At 34.7% G+C, this 22,913-nt stretch overlaps 1 protein-coding gene across 7 annotated transcripts in view; it reads left to right on the top strand.

Moving 5' to 3' along the window:
- GPR107 (G protein-coupled receptor 107) overlaps positions 1 to 22,913 on the top strand; it is a 147,378-nt gene that overhangs the window by 23,933 nt on the left and 100,532 nt on the right. For all 7 annotated transcript variants that reach the window (XM_074210951.1, XM_074210953.1, XM_074210949.1 and 4 more), the window contains exons 8-13: positions 2,154 to 2,264; positions 2,605 to 2,738; positions 11,827 to 11,902; positions 13,362 to 13,435; positions 13,834 to 13,951; positions 17,182 to 17,312. In XM_074210951.1, the coding sequence (XP_074067052.1) occupies positions 2,154 to 2,264; positions 2,605 to 2,738; positions 11,827 to 11,902; positions 13,362 to 13,435; positions 13,834 to 13,951; positions 17,182 to 17,312 (644 nt within the window). The remainder of the gene's footprint in view (positions 1 to 2,153; positions 2,265 to 2,604; positions 2,739 to 11,826; positions 11,903 to 13,361; positions 13,436 to 13,833; positions 13,952 to 17,181; positions 17,313 to 22,913) is intronic.

Genomic DNA, 22,913 nt, shown 5'->3' with positions numbered 1-22,913 from the left:
TTATTTTTTTTAAAACACCTTCATTACAGTTAAAGAATTTTGTTGTGTCTCATTCTAAGTGATCCCATTTGAGGTTTTCTTGGTAAAGATACAGGAGCAGTTTGCCATTTTTCTCCAGTTCACTTTACACATGAGGAAACAGAGGTAAATAAGTAACATGCCCAGGGTCACACAGATAGAACATATGGGTTAGATTTGAACTCATCTTCCTGAATCTTAAATTCTAGTATTCTAGCCATTGTGCCACTGACTACAGTTAAGGAAACTAAGACCTGAAAAAGGTGAAATGAAATAGCCTCAAGACACGTATCTATTTTTTTTTTTTAGGTTTTTGCAAGGCAGATGGGGTTAAGCGGCTTGCCCAAGGCCATACAGCTAGGTAATTATTAAGTGTCTGAGGCCGGATTTGAACTCAGGTACTCCTGACTCCAGGGCCAGTGCTCTATCTACTGCGCCACCTAGCTGCCCTGACACATATCTATTAAATGCATATTAATTATTGGGGGGTTTTTTGTAATCACTTCTCTTTTCCTAATGAGTTCTTTAGTAGATTCCTTAAGAAAAAGTAATGTATTTCTCACCCTTTATAACTGCTCAATAAAGGAATTCAAGGAATTTCCTAGTTTTTTAAAGTCACAGATAAAAAAAATTATAGAAGTTTGTTATTTAGCCAACTGGGTAATTTAGTGGATAGACTTGAAATCAGGAAGATCTAAGTTCAAATTTTACCTCAAATACTTATTAGTCACAGAACTTCCCTTTATCTTAATCCACTGAAGAAGAAATGGGAAACTACTCCAGTATCTGTTTAAAAAAGACAAACCATACTTGTCATAAAGAGTCAGACACAAGTGAACAACAAATGTTACTTTAAAACAAGTGCAAAGAAATGAAAGAATTTAATAATGCCTTATAATTACGTGATTTTGTAAGCAGATTGGTAGCTTAATGAATGGAGAAGCATAATGAATTTAGAATTAGAAAGACTTGAGTTCTAATCCTGCCTTGGACACCCTCAGGCTGTGTGATCCCAGGTAGATCGCTGACTCCTCTTCAGTTTCTTTGCCAATAAAACAAGAAAAAGAACACCAAAAAATAAATAAGAATACTTATCTTACAGGGTTGTTGGAGGGATTAGATGAGAAAATATTTATAAAATCTTTGCAAATCTTATCATGCTCTTTCCTAGGATCACAAGTCATTAGTATAGAGCTGAAAGGGACCTTGGAGAGACCCCTCTTATTTTGTGACTGAAGAAATAAGGCACAACAAAGTTAAATGGTTTATGTATAAGTGATTATTCTTTTGTTATTGGGTTTTATTGATTTTGGGGAACTACACAAGGACACTTTGTTTTCCTCTGGCCTGATAAAGAAAGTAGGTATCACAAGTTTAGCAGCCTCCTAGGGATCCTTTGTATTTCACTTGGTTTAGGAGTTTAATGCAGCCACTGAAATACATTCTCTTAGATACATCTATCATTTTAATTCTTTCTGCCAGAGCAGCCATGCCAGTCCTTTGGATCTGGATATTGCTCTAGGAAACTGAGGCTTCGTATGATTTGAGATTATTGAACTGGAGATTTTTGTTTATGAATTCTTGTTTTTCCCACCATTATGAGTGATTTTAAATATATTCTGCTACCAGTTTAGCTAGTATATGACAGTACATATTGATAATGTTGCATATTGTATTTTCACTGTTAGATTCAATTCCCAAATACTCTTTTTTTAAAAATTTTATTTATTTAAGGCATTGGGGTTAAGTGACTTTTCCAAGGTCATACAGCTAGGCAATTAAGTGTCTAAGGCAGGATTTGAACTCAGGTCCTCCAGACCCCAGGGCTGGTGTTCTATTCACTGCCATATGTCTGGCAAATTTATGCTTTTCAAATGCATACTATTAAAGCTAAAAAAAAAAACCCTATAGAAGAATGTATATGTAGAAGGCACTTTATGAACTCTGTTTTTACCTGTAAGTTTCTAATCATTATGGAACAATGTAGAATATTTGTTTATACTCTTACCCAACAGTCATTAAATTTAAGTAGGATATTTATATTTTTTCTGTAATATTTATAGCTCTATTTTAAAAATAGACCATGCATATAAAGTTAAGTTTGAATATACTTAACTTTTCCTCCCTGTTTCTAGTTTTTCTTCAATATCAGTACCAGTGACCAGGAAGGTCTCTACAGCCTTTATTTCCACAAATGTTTTGTCAGTGAAATTCGGACCAGTGATGCCTTGTCTTTTAGCCTTGATGTGAGTATTTTACAGAGGATATTCCAGGGTTGATGGTCAAAGAACTTTGTGAACTGTGAAAAATACAAGACGATATTATAATGATTATATCCCTACTTGTGCTTAATTCTGGGGTTATTTGAACTCACATGATGAAAAAGGTTGGAATTTAAAGCTTCTTCCTAGCTAGTATCCTAAAGTAATACAGACTACATCAGTGAAGAAATTGACAAGGGAATTAGAATCTTCCTTGAGAGTCTTCTGATCCTTCAACTCCTCTTTAAGTGTAGCTCTAAATTTCCAGAGATAGGAGGAAGTGTCACTTTCAAATAAATCAGGATTGCATCTTGGGTTTTTTCAGATTGAGATCACAGAGAAGAATCCTGATAGTTACCTCTCAGCTGGGGAAATTCCTCTCCCAAAACTCTATGTTTCCATGGCATTTTTCTTCTTCCTTTCTGGAACCATCTGGATTCATATCCTTCGAAAACGGAGGTAAGTTTTCAGCTTCTGGGAAGGCCTCAATTCAGGGTAGCTGCTGACATTGGCATGTTTACATCTTATAAGTTTCCAAAATTGAAAGAAATCTCTATCAACAGTTTCTCCTCATTCCCTTCCTCCATTTGAAATAGATTATAGGGATGTGTATAAGAGACAGTTTTCTGAGGGACTTTAGTTTTTACCCCTTGCTTCTGCAATTTGTTTGATTGTATTTGTATATTTCTTACTGCCATATTTTAAAAGCACATTTAAATATTTAAGTAAAATCTAGGCAACGCAGAGTTTTTCTGAAATAGCAGAGATATCACATTATAGAATTGAGGGTAACACCAGCTTTGAAAAGCAAACATCAGTTCGTATCGCAGCTGCTATGGATTCTCTTCATTGATCCAAGAGAAGACTTCAGAGCTTATTTACTTGGCTCCCTTTCTCAGTGCTTTAGCCCCTGCTGTTATAACTTCCTTGATATGTTTCTCACGGGAGTACAGCTGCATATGTGTAGTAACATTGTTTAATTCTGTCCATATGTCCCTAAATAACCCACTGAAATGAGAGTATTGATTTTTAGTTAGAGAGGGATAAGCATTTGTTGCCTAAAAGGTTTAGGTAGATTTTGGAATGTGAAGTCATTAGACATTTAAGCTTCTTCCTGAAGTGATTCTAAGTAAGGATGTTTGGATGTATTACTGATGAAATGGAATCCTCTCTAAAAGCCAGGACTTTGTGGAGCCATTTTTTACTACTTTTATCTTCTTCCCTTTTGTATGTATGTATTTTTGAATCATTTCTAATATTCAGTGTAGCTTCATTTCTTTATAATTAGTTATAATCAATGAATCAATAAATAAAGCACCTGCTATGTGACAGACTCTGTGCTTTGTGCTAGAGGATATAAAAAAGAAGCAAAAAAGTCAGTTCCTGCCCTCAGATTATTTGCAAATAAATATATACAAAACAAATTCTATTCAGGATAAATAGGAAATAATTATCAGAGGGAAGGCACTAGAATTAAGAGGGGATGGGAAAGACTTTCTGTAGAAAGTGAGATTTTATTTGAGACTTGAAGCTAGGGAAATTAGTAAATGAAGTAGAGGGGAGGGAGAGCAATCCAGGCCTGGGGGTTAGTCAGGCAAAATGCCTTGAGCCAAAAGATGGAATATCTTATTTGGGGAACAGCTAGGAGGCCAGTGTCAGTGAATCAGAGTACATGACAAAGAGTAAGGTATAAGAAGACTGGAAAGGCAAGAAGAGCCCAGGTATTGAAGGGTTTTGAATGCTAAACAGAGCATTTTGTATTTGATTCTGGAACAGAGGAACCTCTCTCAACTTATTTTGGGTTGGGGGGCCAGACAGACAGACATCATCAGAATTGAACTTTGGGGAAAGAAACTTTAGTGACTGAATGGAAGATTGAGATAGGGAGAATCTTAAGGCAGGCTTTCAGCAAGCTGTTATAATAATAATCCAGGCATGAGGGCCCACAGCAGGATGGTGACAGTGTCAGAGGAAAGAAGGGAACTTATTTGAGAGATGTAGCTTTTCCATGAACTAGGCACCCTATCTCTCATCTCTGAGCGTTTTGTCTGACTGTCTCCTTCCTCTGACTGACTTTCTTTAAATCCCACCTATAATCTTAGCTTCTACAGGAAGCCTTTACTAATCTATGTTAGTTCCAGTGCATTCCCTTTGTTAGTTATCTCCTATTTATCCTGAATAAATAAAAGGGCAGTTAGCACATTGGATAGAGCACAGACCCAGGAGTCAGGAGATCTGAGCTATATCTGCTGTTAGATACTTGACACTTACTAGCTGTGTGACCTTGGGCAAATCACTTAACCCTGATTGCTTCACATCTAGGGCCATCTCCAGTCGTCCTTGTGCATATCTGCCCACTGAATCCAAATCACTCAGAAGGAGAAAGTGAGGCTGTTGACTTAGCACAACACCCCTCATTCAAATCCAATTCATGTGTGTGTCATGGTATTACCACCCTGATGTCATCTTCAAGAATGAAGGACAGCAACAGCATTTATCCTGAATATAGCTTGCTTTTGTATAGATTTGTTTGTATATTGTCTACCCTGTCAGAATTTAAGCTCCTTGAGGGTAAAGGACCGTCTCTTACTTCTTTGGTATCCCCAGTGCTTAGCACGGGGCCTTTCACATTGTAGATACTTAATAAATGTTTATTGATTGACAGATAATATGTAGATAATAGTCAACCATGATTCCTAGGTTCTGAGCCTAAGGGACTGGGAATATAGTGTTTCCTTGACTGTCAGCAAGGAGGGCTTTCTACAGTTATAGGCAAGGAAGGAAGGAAAAGAAGAGGGTTAGGGGGAAAGATAATGAGTTCTGTTTTGGATTGTTTAGTTTCAGTTGTCTACTGAACATTAGTTTGAGATGTATGAAAGGCATTTGGAGACGCAAGATCAGCGGAGAGATTTTAAGATAACATTGTTTCACTGAACCATCAGTTCAGATGATTTATAACTATAAAGTAGTTAAATGTATTTTATTTAGTAATCCTTTTCCACATATAAACAAAAATAAGATTATTATACATTAAACTGTAAACATCTCTCATTTACAATTGTTAGTGTATGTTTATTTTAGGAAAATAACAGAAATTTCTTGTTTACAATTTCTTGTGCCCTTTTCTGAACAATTTTAATTTTTAAAAATTTAGTGTTGCTACTATTATTGTTCTTCTGCTAAAGTCCTATACCAATACTTCATCATGGTTTGGAGGAGACCCTTGGCTTTCCAAGTGGATAGCAGATGGGCAGAGGAGGATAGGCTCTGGCAAAGCTGACCAAATTAGAAATGCTTCAAGTACAGACACAGTGATGGGCTCTGTTCCACTTTTCTAGTTTTTTTTTTAAAGGTACAGACCTGTAATTCCATTAGTGTAGGAATCTCCTACTAAAGAAACCCTTTCTGCCCAAACTGGTCAGCAACTGCTCAACAGAGAGAAGCTCAGAGAGCTTCTTGGGGGACTGGGGTTCAGTGACTTATCCAGAGTCATATAGGAGCATATATCAGAACCAGCACCAGAATCTGGGTTTGCTGACTCCAAGGCTAGATTTCTATTCTTTTTTAAAAAATATTTTAAGGGGCAGCTAGGTGGCGCAGTGGATAGAGCACCGGCCCTGGAGTCAGGAGTACCTGAGTTCAAATGTGGCCTCAGACACTTAATCATCACTTAGCTGTGTGGCCTTGGGCAAGCCATTTAACTCCACTGCCTTGCAAAAAAACAAAAACAAAACAAAACCCAAAAAACAAAAAAAAATATTTTATTTGTTTTCCAATTATATACAATAGTAATTTCTACCTATCATTTTTATAAGGTTTTTAATTATACAATTTCTGCCCCTCCCACAGAAGGCAGTCTGATAATCCTTACAGTGTTTCCGTGCTATACATTGATCAAAATTGAATGTGTTCAGAGAAAAAAATATATCTTTTAGGAAAAATAAAATATTGGAGATAGCAAAATTATGTAGTATATAAAATAATTTTTTTTTTTAAAACTGAAGGTAGCAGTCTTTGGTCTTTTTTTTAACTCCACAGTACTTTCTCTGGTATTCTCCATCGCAGATCCCCTAAAATTGTCCCTGATTATTGCACTGATGGAATGAGCAAGTCTATTAATGTTGATCATCACCCCCATGTTCCTGTTATGGTGTACCATTATAGTCTTCTGGTTCTGCTCATCTCACCCAGCATCAGTTCATGCAAGTCTTTCCAGGCTTCTCTGAATTCCCATTCCCTCCTGGAACAGTACTGTTCCATACCATACATATATATATACATGGACATTCACTCAATTTCCAATCATTACTACCACAGACAGAGCAGCTATGAATATTTTTGTACAAATGATGTTTTTACCCTTTTTTCATGATCTCTGCAGGATACAGGCCCATTATTGGTATTGCTGGATCAAAGGGTATACCATTTTTATTGCCCTTTGGGCGTAATTCCAAATTTCTATCCAGAAAGATTGAATCAGTTCACAGCTCCACCAACAAATGCATTAGTATCCCAGATTTCCCACATCCTTCCAACGTTGTTCATTGTCTTTTCTGGTCTTGTTAGCCAATCTGAGAGGTGTGAGGTGGTACCTCAGAGGAGCTTTAATTTGCATTTCTCTAATCAGTAATGATTTAGAGCAATTTTTCATGACTACGGATAGCTTTGATTTCCTCATCTGTAAATTGCCTTTGCATATCCTTTGACCATTTGTCAATGGATTTATTTCTAAAAATTTGACTCAGCTCTCTATATATTTTAGAAATGAGTCCTTGTCAGAAACATTAGTTGTAAAAATTGTTTCCCAGTTCACTACATTTCTTTTGATCTTTGTTATAGAAATACTAGTTATAAAAACCGTTTCCCATTTTACTACATTTCTTTTGATCTTGGTTACAATGATTTTGTTTATGCAAAAGCTTTTTAACTCAATGTACTCAAAATTATCTAGTTTGTTTTTAATGATATTCTCCATCTCTTCCTTGGCCATAAACTGCTTCCCTTTCCATAGATCTGACAGGTAAACTATTCCGTTCTCTCTTTGATTATAGTATTGTCTTTTATGTCTAAATCCTGCACCCATTTTGATCTTATGTTGGTATAGGATGTGAGATATTGGTCTAATCCAAGTTTCTGACATACTAACTTCCAATTTTCCCAACAGTTTTTATCAAAGAGAGAGTTCTTATCCTAGAAGCTGGGCTATTTGGGATTATCAAACAGAAGATTACTGTAATTCCTTCCTGCTGAATCTTTTGCACCTAGTCTATTCCACTGATCCACCACTCTATTTCTTAGCCAATACCAAACAGTTTTCATGACTGATGCTTTATAAATATAATTTTAGATCTGGTAAGGCTGAGCCACCTTCTTTTGCACTTTTTTTTCATTAAATCTCTTTATAGTCTTGACTTTTTGTCATGTGAATTTAGTTACATTTTTTTCTAGCTCATCAAAGTAATTTTTTTGGAAGTTTGATTGATAAGGCATTAAATAAGTAGTTTAATTTAGGTAGAATTATCATTTTCATTATATTAGCTTAGCCTCTCCATGAGCAGTTGATATTTGCCCAGGTATTTAAATCTGATTTTATTTGTGTAAAAAGTGTTTTATAGTTGTTTTCAAAATATTTCTGAGTTTGCTTTGGCAGGTAGACTCCCAAGTATTTTATATTATCTGAAGTTTAAATGAGATTTCTCTTTCTAGCTCTTGCTGCTGTATCTTCCTAGTAATATATAGAAATGCTGAGGATTTATATGGGTTTATTTTATATCCTGTGAGTTTGCTAAAGTTGCCAATTGTTTCTAGTAGTTTTTTAGATGATTTTTAGGATTGTCTAGATATACTATCATATCATCTGCAAAGAGTGAGAATTTTGTTTCTTCCTTCCCAATTCCAATTCTTTCAATTTCTTTTTCTTCACTTATTGCTGAAGCTAACATTTCTTATACTATATTGAATAATAGTGGTGATAGCCAACATCCTTCTTTCATCCCTGATCTTACTGGGAATGCCTCTAGTTTATCCCCATATAATGCTTGTTAATGGTTTTAGATTGATACTGCTTATCATTTGGAGGAACAATTCATTTATTCCCATGCTCTCTAGTGTTTATAGTAGGAATGGGTGCTGTATTTTGTCAAAAGCTTTTTTCAGCATTTATTGATATAATCATTATTTCTGATAGGTTTCTTATTGATTTAGTCAATTATACCAACAGTTTTCCTAATATTGAACCAACCCTGTATTCCTGGGATAAATCCTACTTGGTCATAGTGTATTATCCTAGTGATAATTTGCTGTAATCACTTTGCTAAGGTTTTATTTAAGATTTTTAGATCTGTATTCATTAGGGAAATTGGTTTATAATTTTCTTTCTCTATTTTGACTTTCTGGTTTACCACCATATTGGTATCATAGAAGGAGTTAGGCAGAGTTCCTTCTTTACCTATTTTTCCAAAGAGTTTATATAGAATTGAAACCTATTGTTCCTTAAATGTTTGATAGAATTCACTTGTGAATCCATCTGACCCTGAAGATTTTTACTTAGGGAGTCAATAATGGCTTGTTGAATTTCTTTTTTTGGAGATAGGGTTTTTAGGTCTTTAATTTCCTCTTCATTTAACCTGAGCAACTTAAATTTTTGTAAATATTCATCCATTTCACTTAGATTATAAAATTTATTGGCATACAATTGGGCAAAATAATTCCAAATTATTACTTTAATTTCCTTGTCATTGGTGGTATGTTCATCTTTTTCATTTATGATACTAGTAATTTGGTTTTCTTATTCTTTTTTTAATCAAATTAACCAAAGGTTTATCAATTTTATTATTTTTTTTATAAAACCAACTCTTGGTTTTATTTATTAGTTCAATAGTTTTCTTGCTTTTGATTTTATTAATTTCTCCTTTAACTTTTAGAATTTCTAATTTAGTATTTAATTGGGGGGGTTTTAATTTGTTCTTTCTCAAATTTTGTAGTTGAATGCTTAGTTTATTGATTTCCTCTTTCCCTATTTTATTCATGTAAGCATTTAAAGATATATCCCCTAGTAACTTTCTTGACTATATTCCATTAGTTTTGGTATGTTGTCTTGTTATTGTCATTATCTAGGATGAAATCATTAATTCTCTCTGTGATTTGTTGTTTGATCTCCTCATTTTAAAATGAGGTTATTTAGTTTCCAATTAGTTTTAGGTCTATCTCTCCATGGCCCATTATTGCACTTGATTTTTATTACATTATGAGCTGAGAAGGGTATTCACCATTTCTGCCTTTCTGCATTTGATTATAAAGTTAATGCCCTAATACGTGGCACGTAAGTGCCATGTACTGTGGGGGGGGGGAGTATATATTTCTATTCTTTATGCTTTGGGAAAATTAGGTAGTGCCTAGATTCAGGGAGATCCAACCTTAGACATTATTTATGTGACCTTGGGCAAATGACTTAACCCTGTTTCCCTCTGTTTTCTCATCTGTAAAATGAACTGGAGAAGGAAATGACAACCACTCTAGTATCTTTGCCAAGAAAACACCATATGGGGTCACAAAGAGCTAGACAGAACTGAAAAACAACTGACCTGAACTGATAGGGCCTTGGTTCTCTAGCTTTATAATTTTCATCTGTCATTTCTTATGGTACAATAACTCCCATCATCTTCAAATACTATTCTTTATTCAGTTTTTCTCTTCTCATGGTTTATATGGGTCGTTACCAGATTTTTCTCTATTACAAATAATACTAGGAATATTTTCCTCTCTGAAAAATATTCTTAGTAGGGGACAGCCAGGAGGTAGTGTAGTGGACAGAGTACTGGCCCTGGAGTCAGGAGGACCCGAGTTCAAATCTTGCCTCAGACTCTTGATAATTACCTAGCTGTGTGACCTTGGGCAAGTCACTTTTGCCTTGCAAAAAAACCCCCAAAACCAAGAAAAAAAAATCCTTAGGGTAGTCATCCTATTGGGATCACTGGGTTAAAGGGTAGGTAAGAGCATTGTTTTAGCTCTTACTAGATGTCCTCATGTTTTCCAAAATGTGTATCAATTAATCATTCCACTGGCAGTATTAAAAATGTGCCTATTTTTCTATAGCCCTGTTGGCTTTGATTTTTTATCATTTTGTACTGTCTTTGCCCATATAATGAATATGCTATAGTATCTTAAAATGTTCAAATTTGCATTTCTTTTATTATTGGAGATTTTAAATCAGGTGGTTTAAAAAAATTTTTTCAGTGACCTAGCCACCTTAAAGACTTAAAGTTATAAAACAGTAACAAATAGGGCATTGAAGAGTGGTGTCTCCATATTTGGAATTTTGTACACTAAAAATGTATAGAAAGTCAAAGATCTGGATATATCTTCTGCGTTCCCCCCACCCCCCAGCTGTATCTTTCCTTTTTTATTCTAGATGCATTTTTTTGGTCATGTTAACTTTTTTTAAAAAAAAATTATTTAAGGCAGTGGGGTTAAGTAACTCACCCAAGGTCACACAACTAGGCAATTATTAAGTATCTGGGACTGGATTTGAACTTAGATCCTCCTGACTCCAGGGCCAGTGCTCCATCCATTGCACCACAGAGCTGCCCTATATTACCTCTTTATGAGACTAAAATTTTTCCTTTTATGTCAATTTTCTCTGAGTGGTTGACCTTGTGTCTGAAGGAATAAAATGAAATCTAATATGATGATTGAGCTTGGTGGTACAGAGGTTTATCATTACTTTAGATGCTTCCCTTTGCCAGCAGGACTCAATCAGTTTACTTCAGCAGAATTTATTGAGTACTATATTTATGTGGAGTACTTTTATAGGTGTCTGAGGGGATATAAATAAAAGTAAGATTATGATCTAGATAAGACTAGAGATTTAGGCATATATATTATATATTATATATATATATATATATAATATATATATAAAACAAAAGAGGTAAAATTACAATGACATTGTATTTAAGACTAGTACAAATCAAGTGCTAAGAGAGTTCAAAAAAGGAAAGGAATCGCTTTTTGATTTTATTCTATTTTATATCCAGAATGCTGTAAGGTAGGAAAAGAGAAGGTTCCATTCACTATCTAGTTGTCTGATATACTGCATGAAAGAGTCACTGAAAAAAAAAATGATACAAAGCAGTGCAAATGCTAGGGTATTGAATTACCTTAATTAGCATTCTGTTACTTGAATGATGTGCCTTTGAGATTGGTCTGTTATTATTTGCATTATTTGAACAATTAAGAGGTCACTAAAATAGGAAATTGATCCAGATATCCAGGAAGGTAAATATTCTAGGTTGTGCCTTCAGCTTAATTAAAGGACAGATTCTTGCCTATAGCATTGCTGACCATTGCATTTACAATGTAGACTATGCTCAAAAATGAATATGATTTTAAGAATTCAGTGAGGAAGCCAACTCCACTGACATTTTTGTAGTTCCCTTAGATTTCATTGACCATATTTCTAACAAATTAATCTAACATTTATTTCCTTTTGTAGCTCCTTATGCAACAGTGAGGTGCTTCCTCAATTTTTTCCCCTCTTTTTTAATAGGAATGATGTTTTTAAAATTCACTGGTTGATGGCAGCCCTCCCCTTCACAAAATCTTTGTCCTTGGTGTTCCACGCAGTACGTATGACTTTTTTTTATGTCCATTTTTTCAGTGGTGTCCTTTTTAGTAACTGAACAGAAAGAGTGGATGAGTAAATTGCCCTGAAAGAAGAGAGGTTAAGGGGAGGCAAACATTATTAGAATGCTTTTTTACATTAAGATCTTCATAATTCTAAATGCCCATGACTCCTCCAGATAATAAAACCTCTTTGCAAACCTTTAACACAATGTCACTCTTAAATGCCACCTGAAACTTTGATTTTTGCCATTTCCTGAGATGAGAGTGCCATCTACTGAATTATTTACACCACTTCTAATTCTTGTATTTTCCTTATTCTAGCATGCAATTAATGATAAGACAGGGCCATTTATTTTGCATTTTAATATCTTGCAGTTGCTTATATGTAAATGAATATTTTAAAAGTTTGACCATCAATTTTAAGCCTATGCTTTATGTGTATATAGGTTGTTTGCAAGTCAAAATTAGACTATGAATTGAATTTTTAATGACTCAACCTATAGTAACCTGGGGAAAAAATTGTTTAAAAATACACAAATAAGGGGGCAGCTAGGTGGCGGAGTGGATAGAGCACTGGCCTTGGAGTTAAGAGTATCTGGGTTCAAATCCAGCCTCAGACACTTAATAATTACCTAGCTGTGTGACCTTGGGCAAGTCACTTAACCTTACTGCCTTGCAAAAAAAATACACAAATATTCTTTAAGTGCCTTCTATTTACCCAGATACTTAGTATAATGTCTACACAAGTTCAAGACTACTGCTGTGCAGATCCATTTTGTGATGACAATTATAACTTACCTATTTAAGATGTCAGAGAAAATGAAAGCTGTTTTGATATTTTAGATATTCTTTTTGGACCTACACAGGAGAGTTCTTTTTCTGTTGCTCTGGATAATATATCATAAAGCATATGATTTTCAGGATGTGAAAAAGATTTTTTTCCAAAATAGTTCATACCATAGATTATGATTGTTTTATTAGGAAAGATAAACTTGGAAATAAATGTTAGTCATTTTCCAAGTGTGCTAATCTAGATGAGGGCCAGTCGATTCATAGGATGTGTTTACATTTCTTTAGTTACAGCTTGCGAAGAGATTTACTAAGGGATAGTCTCTGAAGATCTTTAAGAAGAGGCATCTGTCTCTTTTGAATAATTTGCTTTCATCTGCCTAAAGAATTAAATGGTCTATTTTGATCCCTTAAACTTGTATGAGTCATTAGTTCTGTGAAACTGTGCTCCTTTTTATAGTATTTATGAAGCTGACCTGACATTTTACCATTATGATCATATACTGAATGTGACCAGTCAAGTGACCTTGTATTGAAAGGGTCAAATAGCATGTTACAGTAGTTAAACTTACTTCATGTTCTTTTAAGTAGAATTATGTGTGTCACTGGACAAAATTATAAGTGATAACTTGGCTCATGTTTTGAAATGACTATGTGCTCTAATTTCAGATTGATTACCACTACATCTCCTCTCAGGGATTTCCAATAGAAGGTTGGGCTGTTGTTTACTATATCACTCACTTGTAAGTATCCAACATAGTCCATTAAATACTGCTGATATGAAATTCTGCCATAAACATGATTAGCCATTCATGTTGCAGTTATGCTTGTTCTCTGCCTCAGTGAAGAAGAGCCATCAGTATATTCAGCAAATACAGGTTTGCTAGCTCATAGAACAGGTGGTAAGCTCGTGGAAGAGTGCCAGATCTTGCTGCTACTATTTTTGGGCAACTAGATAAATAGAGAAAATGCATAAATAATAAGGATAAATTATCAGACCCAGAATTGAGCTAGTTACACATCTCTGTAGACATCTCTCTTTCTGCAGAAAACATGTGAGTTAATGAAATACACTTTAAAATATTACTGGACACAGTGAAACTATTGGTATCTTTAAAAATCTTTAAAATTTATTTTTCAGATTGAAAGGTGCACTATTGTTCATCACTATTGCACTCATTGGTACTGGCTGGGCTTTCATCAAACACATTCTTTCTGATAAAGACAAAAAGATCTTTATGATTGTCATCCCATTGCAGGTGAGGCAGCTCTGTACTTTATTTTATGTTTTTTATTTTTTTATTATTTATTTTTTTTAATAAGGTTTTTGCAAGGCAGATGGGGTTAAGTGGCTTGCCCAAGGCCACACAGCTAGGCAATTTATTAAGTGTCTGAGGCCGGATTTGAATTTAGGTACTCCTGACTTCCAGGGCCAGTGCTCTATCCACTTCGCCACCTAGCCACCCCACAACTCTACTTTAGCACTGATATATACCTCAAGGCATTGGTTTACTATTCCCTAACTTAGAGGTATAAATTTTACTTATTGATTCCAGTTTTGATCTGGATAAGAAAGTAAAGGAAGATACTTTTTTGCTCACTTATCTTTTTTTTTCCTTTTTGTTGAGTCAAATCAGTTACTCATCTAGGGTCATATAGCTAGTAGGTGACAAGTGTCTGAGGCTGAATTTGAATTTCTCCTTACACCAGGGCAGAAGCTCTATCCCTTTTGCCATAACTTAGGCTGCCCATAACTTAGGCTTCAATTTTTAATACTGTTTCTGAACCTGGTTGAGCCTAGATACATTTACACAGAAGCTTTATGTATGGTGTGGTATTCTAGGAAGAGTATTTGACACATTAGTGCCTACGAGTATGGAAAGCTGTTTCATTTTCTTACCAAGAATATTACTTTCAGGACAAAGAGGAAATTATGGCTTTAATAGATAATTTTTTTTCATTTCTTAATTTATATGAAAAAAACAGTAGATACATAAGTTTCAACTTCATTGGACCTTAGTGAAGGAACTTTTGAAAGAACAAGGTGATAGGGAAGAAACTGAAAGTTAGGGGAAAACTGCACTTCAAAATAATTTGCATTTATGGGAAATGAAACATTTTTTACTTAAATCAGAAATAACTCACCTCTTATTTATATAAAAAGAGGAACTACATTTAAGGTTTTTAAAATAGCGCAGTATATTTACAATTGTAATTTGGGGATGTCATGAGGGGAAAGTCAAGGAAGATATTCTGAGACTGAATTTTTCATGTAACTAAACATATGTAATTACTTTAGCTTGGGTATTCTGGAATTTTCAAGTTGAAATTTCTTCAGAGCATAAGCCACTTCATGATTTTTTTGCTTTTCTCATAAATCTCCCAGTTGAAATATTATTCATAGGAAGTGAAACTACTGATTACAAACTAAAACATAAAATTGTAAACTCAAGAATAGCATGCTAAGATAAAAATTAATTAAGTGAAAAAAGTTGGTCTGTTTTCAGAGTAGCTGGAACATTATCATCTTTAAGCTATTTTTTTCTCCTGTGGAAACTTGACTTACAGAAAATGCTGCATTTCTTTATTGCTGGTTATTTCCTTCTTTCATTGCTGGTTATTCCCTTCCTGTCATGTCCCCTAATGCATTGGACCAGAAATTATAGTTGCCATACCTTTTGTTCCCACTTTGTCACTTTCATATTATCCTTCTGACAGTATAATTCAGCAACAGCTCCTTTGAGATTCACTGCATCCATCTATAACATCTAGTCTAGAGCCTTCTCCTTATAATCATATGGACTCTAGATTATTCTCAAGGAGTACCAGTATTTAGCTTAGAATCTTCCTCTCCATCCTGAGTGCTACCCTCATATATGGTAACTTTAACATACACATTTATGTCTTCTCAAATTTCCTGACCTTTCAGTTCATAAGAATCCTCTTACCATCATTTGCAACTTTATTTGATTTCTACTCTCTCTCTCTCTCTCTCTCTCCTCTCTTCAATTTTAGAGTTTAGTGTGATCCATTTTTTTTACCTCCTTGATCTTATTGTTCCTATTCATCTTATATACTTTCCAGTCCCCCATTCCATTCTGTTCTACTTCCCCTGTTTTGCTTCACTTCCTTCTCTTCATAGTCTTTGTTTTTCTTATTTTTTTTCCAATTACATGCAAAGATAGCTTTCAGCCTTCATTTTTTTGAGTTATACATTTTTCTACCTTCCTCTCTTCCTTTCTCCTACTCAAAAACAGTAAGTATCTAATACAGGTTGTACATGTATGATTGTTCTCTTCACAATCTTAATCCAATTTACAGTTATAAATAAAACCTTTCTTAAAGTAAAAAAAGAATAATCCTTCAAAATATCACCTACATATGTATTGATTTCCTCCCATTTCCTTCCCATCAAACAAATTTTAATGTGATTTAGAGTAGCCTGCATTTTACTTATTTTTTATATTTTATTTTATTTTTCCAATTACATATTGTCAAAGTTTTTCAACTTCCTTTATCTATTCACTTGCCAAATCTCATCAGTCTACATCCATAACATTCCTCCATCCATCTCCTTCCACTTATATAATTATTACATAGTATTTGAGACCCTTATTACCCACTCCTAGGTTATTACAATAACTCCGTGATGGGTTTCTCTTTTTCCATCTTCTTTTACTTTAACTTACCCTTCACACAACTACCAAAATAATCTTTGTAAGGTATAGGTCGATCCATATCTATATGCTGAACAACTTTCAGTAGCTTCCATTTGCCTTCATGTGATAAGAGCCCTTTACAGACTGGCTTCCATTTTTCAGGCTATTTCATTCTATTCACTTCTGTGAATTCTGTATTCCAGTCAAATTTGATTACATGTTTATCTCTTGCCTTCCTGGCTTCCCGATAAACTCTTCCCCTGACCTACAATACATTCTTCTGCATTTCTGCTTCTCAAACACTTTGTCTTTAAAGCTTATTTTATGTGTCATCTCCTAGAAGTATTCTTGATTCTTCTCCTTCAATGAGAGTTTTGTCCTAAAAGAGATTATTACTGAGTCTTTTTCATTTTGTCTTTGTATTGTTGGCATCTGTCACAATGCTTTAAAACGAATAAAAAGTAACTTTTTCCTGTGAGGGAAGAGTTAGGAATTTTTGGAACTTAGAATTTTCATTTTTTTTCTTTCTTGTGCATCTTCACATTTTCCACAATATCAAACCTAGAGGAGGTTCTTTATCTACAAATCTGAGACCTTTGGAAGGATTGTCTTGGATCTGTATAGTGTAGGAGCTGTGGCCAGGAGCAGTAAAGTGCCAACTGCTCACCTGTTGGAAAGTTTAACCTGAGCTAAGGCCTAATTTGCTTAAAACACAAAAGATTGGATGGAGATCTAGAGGTGTAGATGTCCATTTCTCCTGTTTGGTTCCTGTTCTGGGTCTACTCTTTTGTATGATCCTTCTGGTTTCATTGATTCATCATGTTCTGCAGGTTCTGGCAAATGTAGCTTACATCATCATAGAATCAACCGAGGAGGGAACAACCGAGTATGGCTTGTGGAAAGATGCTTTGTTCTTGGTGGACCTGCTGTGCTGTGGAGCTATACTCTTCCCAGTGGTGTGGTGAGTAACTCAGGAGTGCCCCATCTGCAGCATGAATAGCCTCTGAAGTCTGTGCTTATCTTGACAGTAATGGCTATCATTGTCAGGTGATAATGATAGTGCAGATTCATTAGGGGATAGAATATAAATTTCCTAGCTAAAAGAGTTTCAGTCAGAAGCATTTTCTTACCAAGGAGACAATAAGTGAAATAGATAAAATAAGACTAAAGACAGATTTCATTGTGGAAACTTCTTAAGTCTGGAAACCATCTTCATAATGGTTTGCTTTCTCCAGAGTACACAGACACAAAAAAATAACCTTTAGATTTGTTTCACTTAATTTGTTTGGCTTTAAAGACTATGTTAAGGTAGTGATATCATTTTTCACATAGTTAAGTAAATGATCTTTAGGGTACTCAAATCTAAGATTCAGATGGTTAGCAAACATTTATTGTCTCCTAAGTTATAGTTTCTGTTCTAGGTCCTGAGGATACAAAAACAAAAGATGAGCCCAACCCTTCTTTCAAGGAGTTTATGTTCTGTCAAGGTACATAACATTTACAGATACATACACTAAATACAAAGGGGTTAGGGATTTAGGGCACTGGTAGTTTGGAGATCAGGAAAGGAAGCCTTCCTAGAATGTGCTTTGGTTGTTTCAAGAAGGAAATGAGGTATTTCTGAGATGGAGGGGGAGGAGCAAGTACATTTCAGAAACAGGTGATGGCCATACAGATATGGAAGATAGGGTGTTTTATGTGTGAGGAATAGAAAAAACAATTTTGTTGGACCCCATCAAATGCATGAAAGGGAGCAATGTGTAAGGAGGATAGAAAGATAATATGGGCTTGGTGGGAAGGACTTCAAAAGCCAAAATAAAAGTTTTTATATTTTGTGTTAAAGGCAGTGGAGGATCACTGCACTTTATTGAAGAGGAGAGGAGCGACAGCTAGATCTGTGTGTAACTGTGTTAAGCTGGATCAGAGTGGGAAGAAACTTTGAAGTTGGAAGACCAATGAATGAGAAACTATTCATAATAAAACAGGCAAGAGGGCATGACAGTCCGAGTTTGGGTGGTGGCTATATAAATAGAGAAAAGGGATCAGGTGTGACAAGTGTTGCAGAGGTGGAAATGGCAAGATTTGTAACTGATTATGTAGGATTAGGGCAGGGTCAGGAATTATTTGTTCTGGCACTGCCAAGGCAACCACAGATAGGATTCAAAATTCAATAAATCTCGGAGCTGTTCAGGGGTGAATTAAATGTTTGACCAAATATAGAAGTCTGATTTTTTAGTTGATAATTTTATATGACCCTCAAATGATGATTATAAATATCCATATAGCCCTTGGCAGAAAAAAGATTCCCCACTCCTGGGCTAGGGAGAATGAAGAGTTGAGGATAATGCTGAGGTTGCTAACTTAGGAGACCTAAAGCATGGTGATAACCTTGACTTACATAGGAAAGTGCAATAGCAGGAAGTATTTGATAAGAAATATAAATGAGTTTTATTTTGGATATTTTGAATTTAAAATTTCACTGGGATATTTTGTTTGTAATAGTATTCAAAAGGAACTAGAAAAGTTAAATTTCCATGTTGGATGTGAGACTAAGACTGGAAGACTGGTTATATAGATCTATGAGTCATTTGCATAGAGATAATAATAAAACAAATGAGCTAATGAGGTCACTAAGAGGGTAGGTACAGTATAGACTTGAGCAAAACAAGAAGAGGACTCAGAACAGAGCCTTGGATTATACCCACAGTTGGGGGGGGGGGGACCTGATAGATGATGGAGAAAACAGGCTCATTTGTTAGATCAGGGTTGTTCAAACTATGACCTGCAGTGCGATTTTATGGGACCTGTGAGTTTACTAAATGCTTTAGTAAATAAAGCTGAGCTACCATAGAGCTCTCACTAAAATGACAAGTCAAATTATTTTGTCTATTGTTTCAGTAGAAAATTTTAAAAGTAAGGTTGGACAAGCCCTGTATTAAATCATGGTGTTAATGAGGCAGATGTGATATTTATATGATTAGCTTAATACTTACAGTGGTTAATTAAATTCTTTGAGTTTCATGGATCTGAACTATACCATAATCCCCAGCCAATCTGCCTTCTCAGAGATTGCTGTTAATTTCAAAGATGAAATGTGAAAGATTATATGAATCAGGGCAGAGTGTTTATAAACTTTAAAATGTTATACAATTTACACCTATCATTGTTATCTTAACACACACATTAGCTTTGAGTACTGATTCTAGATTCTTAGTCACAGAGAGTTTATTTACTTACCTATGTGACTTTATTCAAACTGCCAGGGATTCCTCAGGTGGGAGGGTCTCAGGAAGGAACTATGGAGTTAGAGAAACAAATGTTTTACTGTTAAGATTAAAATCTTTCTTTATTTTAAATAAATGCCCTGGAAATTTTTTTTTGTTTTAGTTTTTGGGGGGTTTTCTGTTTTGTTTATTTCTGTCCAGACTTATGATTTCATAGGTGGGGAGTTCCCAGTGAGAAAATTCTGTCTACTAATGTATAATGTGCAACTGTTTAACCACTTACAGTTTCAGAGAGTTGTATGGGACACTGAGGTTCATTGATTTGCCTAGGTCACAAAGCCAGGATTTGGTAGAAGTGGGGCTTGTATCTAGGGCTTCCTGTCTCTTTCACTTCTACTACACTAGAGATTTCAAACTCACAAACAGAAACTCCCAGTGCTATCAAATAAAAATATAATTTCAAAATGTTTAAAAAATAAATAAAGCTACAAAATGACATAATGTTAATTTGTGGTTTTCTAAGTTAATATGCAGTCCATATGAATCCATTTATATTTGAGTTTGACAACACTGAATTACAACATCACTTCTCAAAAATGCTATAAAATTGAGGGAGAAATGGCCAAGGGCATGGAATCCCTAAATGCTAAAGAATTAGTGTTCTCATAAAACCATTGACTTTATGTTGTTCTTTTTATAAGTGAAGGATGCCAACTATATAGAGACCATGATCCAAATAAATTTAGGACCTGGTCTAATTAGAAGTACCATATTGGTAATTTTATTTATGAAAATTAGCTGCTGGGGCAGCTAGGTGGTGCAATGGATAAAACACCGGCCCTGGAGTCAGGAGTACCTGGGTTCAAATCCGGTCTCAGACAGTTAATAATTACCTAGCTGTGTGTCCTTGGGCAAGCCACTTAACCCCATTGCCTTGCAAAAACCTTTTTAAAAAAATTAGCTGCAATTAAGTAGAGAAGATGAATCAGATAACTGCTAAGACATCCTTATAAAATGATTCAAAATCTCAGTTTAGTGAAATTCTAACTATGTGAAAAGAATATATTGCTATGCCATTATCTAGTTATCTGGTTAGTAAACTATTAGACTTTGCTTTAGGGTAGCTTTTATTACTAATAATTATGTCCATCCAGGTTGAATATGAGCTATGATGATTTATTCTCCTCACTGGTAAATGTTAATTATCTTAAGGTCTTCTTTTATCAACAGACTGATGATAATTGATTAGGGTCTCTGATTTTTTTTTTAAATCATAATTCTGATTCTTGGCAGAATTTTTCCTTCACCATTAGACAGATCAATTGCTGACTTGACTAACTAACCACCAGAGGGCATCTTCATGCCATTCAAGCCTAAGACTTTATATTTGGTAAAATGTTGCTAATGAATTGAAAGTTTCTTATCTTTAAAATGATGGGATTAGACTAAATTATTTTTAAGGTACCTTCCAGCCCTTAATCTATATGCATAAATCCTCCCCAAGACATAGATAGATACAACTAAAATTTATGTTTTATAGGAAGGAAGGCTTCAATGATTAGACAAACATTTCCTTGGTTCATGCCAGTCTAATAAATTTGACAATACTAACTAAAATGATTTATAGATTTAGTGACATATCAATCAAATACCAATTGGTTATTTTTTATAAGGCAGAATATCACCAAAATTTATTAGGAGGAATATTGAATCCTAAGGAAAATAATGATAAAAAGTTAGAATAATCAATTTTTCTACATGGTTTTCTTTAAGAATGGAGAACAAGGTGGGGCAGCTAGGTGGCGCAGTGGATAGAGCACTGGCCCTTGAGTCAGGAAGACCTGAGTTCAAATGTGGCCTCAGATACTTAATAATTACCTAGCTATGTGACCTTGGGCAAGTCACTCTTAACCCATTTGCCTTAAATAAAATTTAAAAAAAAGAATGGAGGACAAACATTAAAAATAGAAAAGTATAAATAAAAATTTGAAATTAAATTTTCCAACTCCATGCAAAGATAGTTTTCAACATTCATTATAAATGACAAAATTTTTAAAATCATAATTGGAATCGCAAACTATGGTCTTGAGCCTATATATTTTTTGATAAAAGGAAAATTTTATTTATTTTGAATTTTATAATTTTACCCCAATCTTGCTTCTTTCCCTCCACAGAAGGCAGTCTGTTAGCCTTTACATTGTTTTCATGGTATACATTGATCTAAGTTGAATGTGATGAGAGAGAAATCATATCCTTAAGGGAGAAAAATAAAGTATAAGAGATATAAAAATTACATAATAAGATAACAGGTTTTTGGTCTTTGGTCTTTTTTCAAACTCCACAATTCTTTCTCTGGATACAGATGGTATTCTTCATTGCAGATATCCCAAAATTGTGCCTGATTATTGCACTGATGGAATGAGCAAGTCCATTAAGGTTGATCATCACCCCTATGTTTCTGTTAGGATATACAATGTTCATCTGGTTCTGTTCATTTCATTGAGCCTATTTTTAAATGAAGAATTTTGTTTTCATTTTAAAATAAAGTTGGGCAGCTGCTGATTTGGCCTTTTGACTGTATTTTGCTGGCCCTGAGTTGAAGAATGATGGAGTAGATGCAGTTTGCCTAAATTTTAGGGAAATCTTTCATACCATGGAGACCTGTAATTTCAGTTAACAGTTCATTTCAGAGAATTCAGACCTAGTTTAATATCTAGAGCTAAAGAGTTGTCTTAATGGTTAGAATTTCCTTTATGGGAATTCTCTTTTTTGGTGCCCTCCAACCCCATGGTGAACTCAGTGTTGTTTAACATTTTTATCAATGACTTGTGTAATGGTATGGAATGGCATATTTATCATATTTTCAGAGGACAAAAAATTGAAACATTAGCTAACATATTAGATGAACAGTCTTAGATGAAGATCAAAATAATCTTGACTGCTTATAAATGTGTAAAATCTAATATGAAATGAAGATGAAATTTAATAGTATTAAATAATCTTAGCCTTGGGTTAAAAAAAAAGGCTTCACAAGAATAAGATGAGAGGCCAACAGTTCATCTGAAAATCACCCAAGGTTTTTTTTTTTTGCCTGTAACTTCAGTATGAGCAGTGTGATACAATATGTAGCTATAAAAATGGAATACAATCTAGTCTCTGTTAAGGGTTTTTTGTTTGTTTGCAAATGGGGTTAAGTGGCTTGCCCAAGGCCACACAGCTAGGTAATTATTAAGTGTCTGAGACCCGATTTGAACCCAGGTACTCCAGGGCCAGTGCTTTATCCACTGCACCACCTAGCCACCCTCTTCTCTTAAGGTTTAATAGAAAGTCTGGAACAG

The sequence above is a fragment of the Macrotis lagotis genome, chromosome 1, assembly GCF_037893015.1.
Source record: "Macrotis lagotis isolate mMagLag1 chromosome 1, bilby.v1.9.chrom.fasta, whole genome shotgun sequence".
Classification (NCBI taxonomy): Eukaryota; Metazoa; Chordata; class Mammalia; order Peramelemorphia; family Peramelidae; genus Macrotis; species Macrotis lagotis.
Note: the sequence above shows the minus strand (reverse complement) of the source record. Positions and strands in the feature narration are given on the sequence as shown.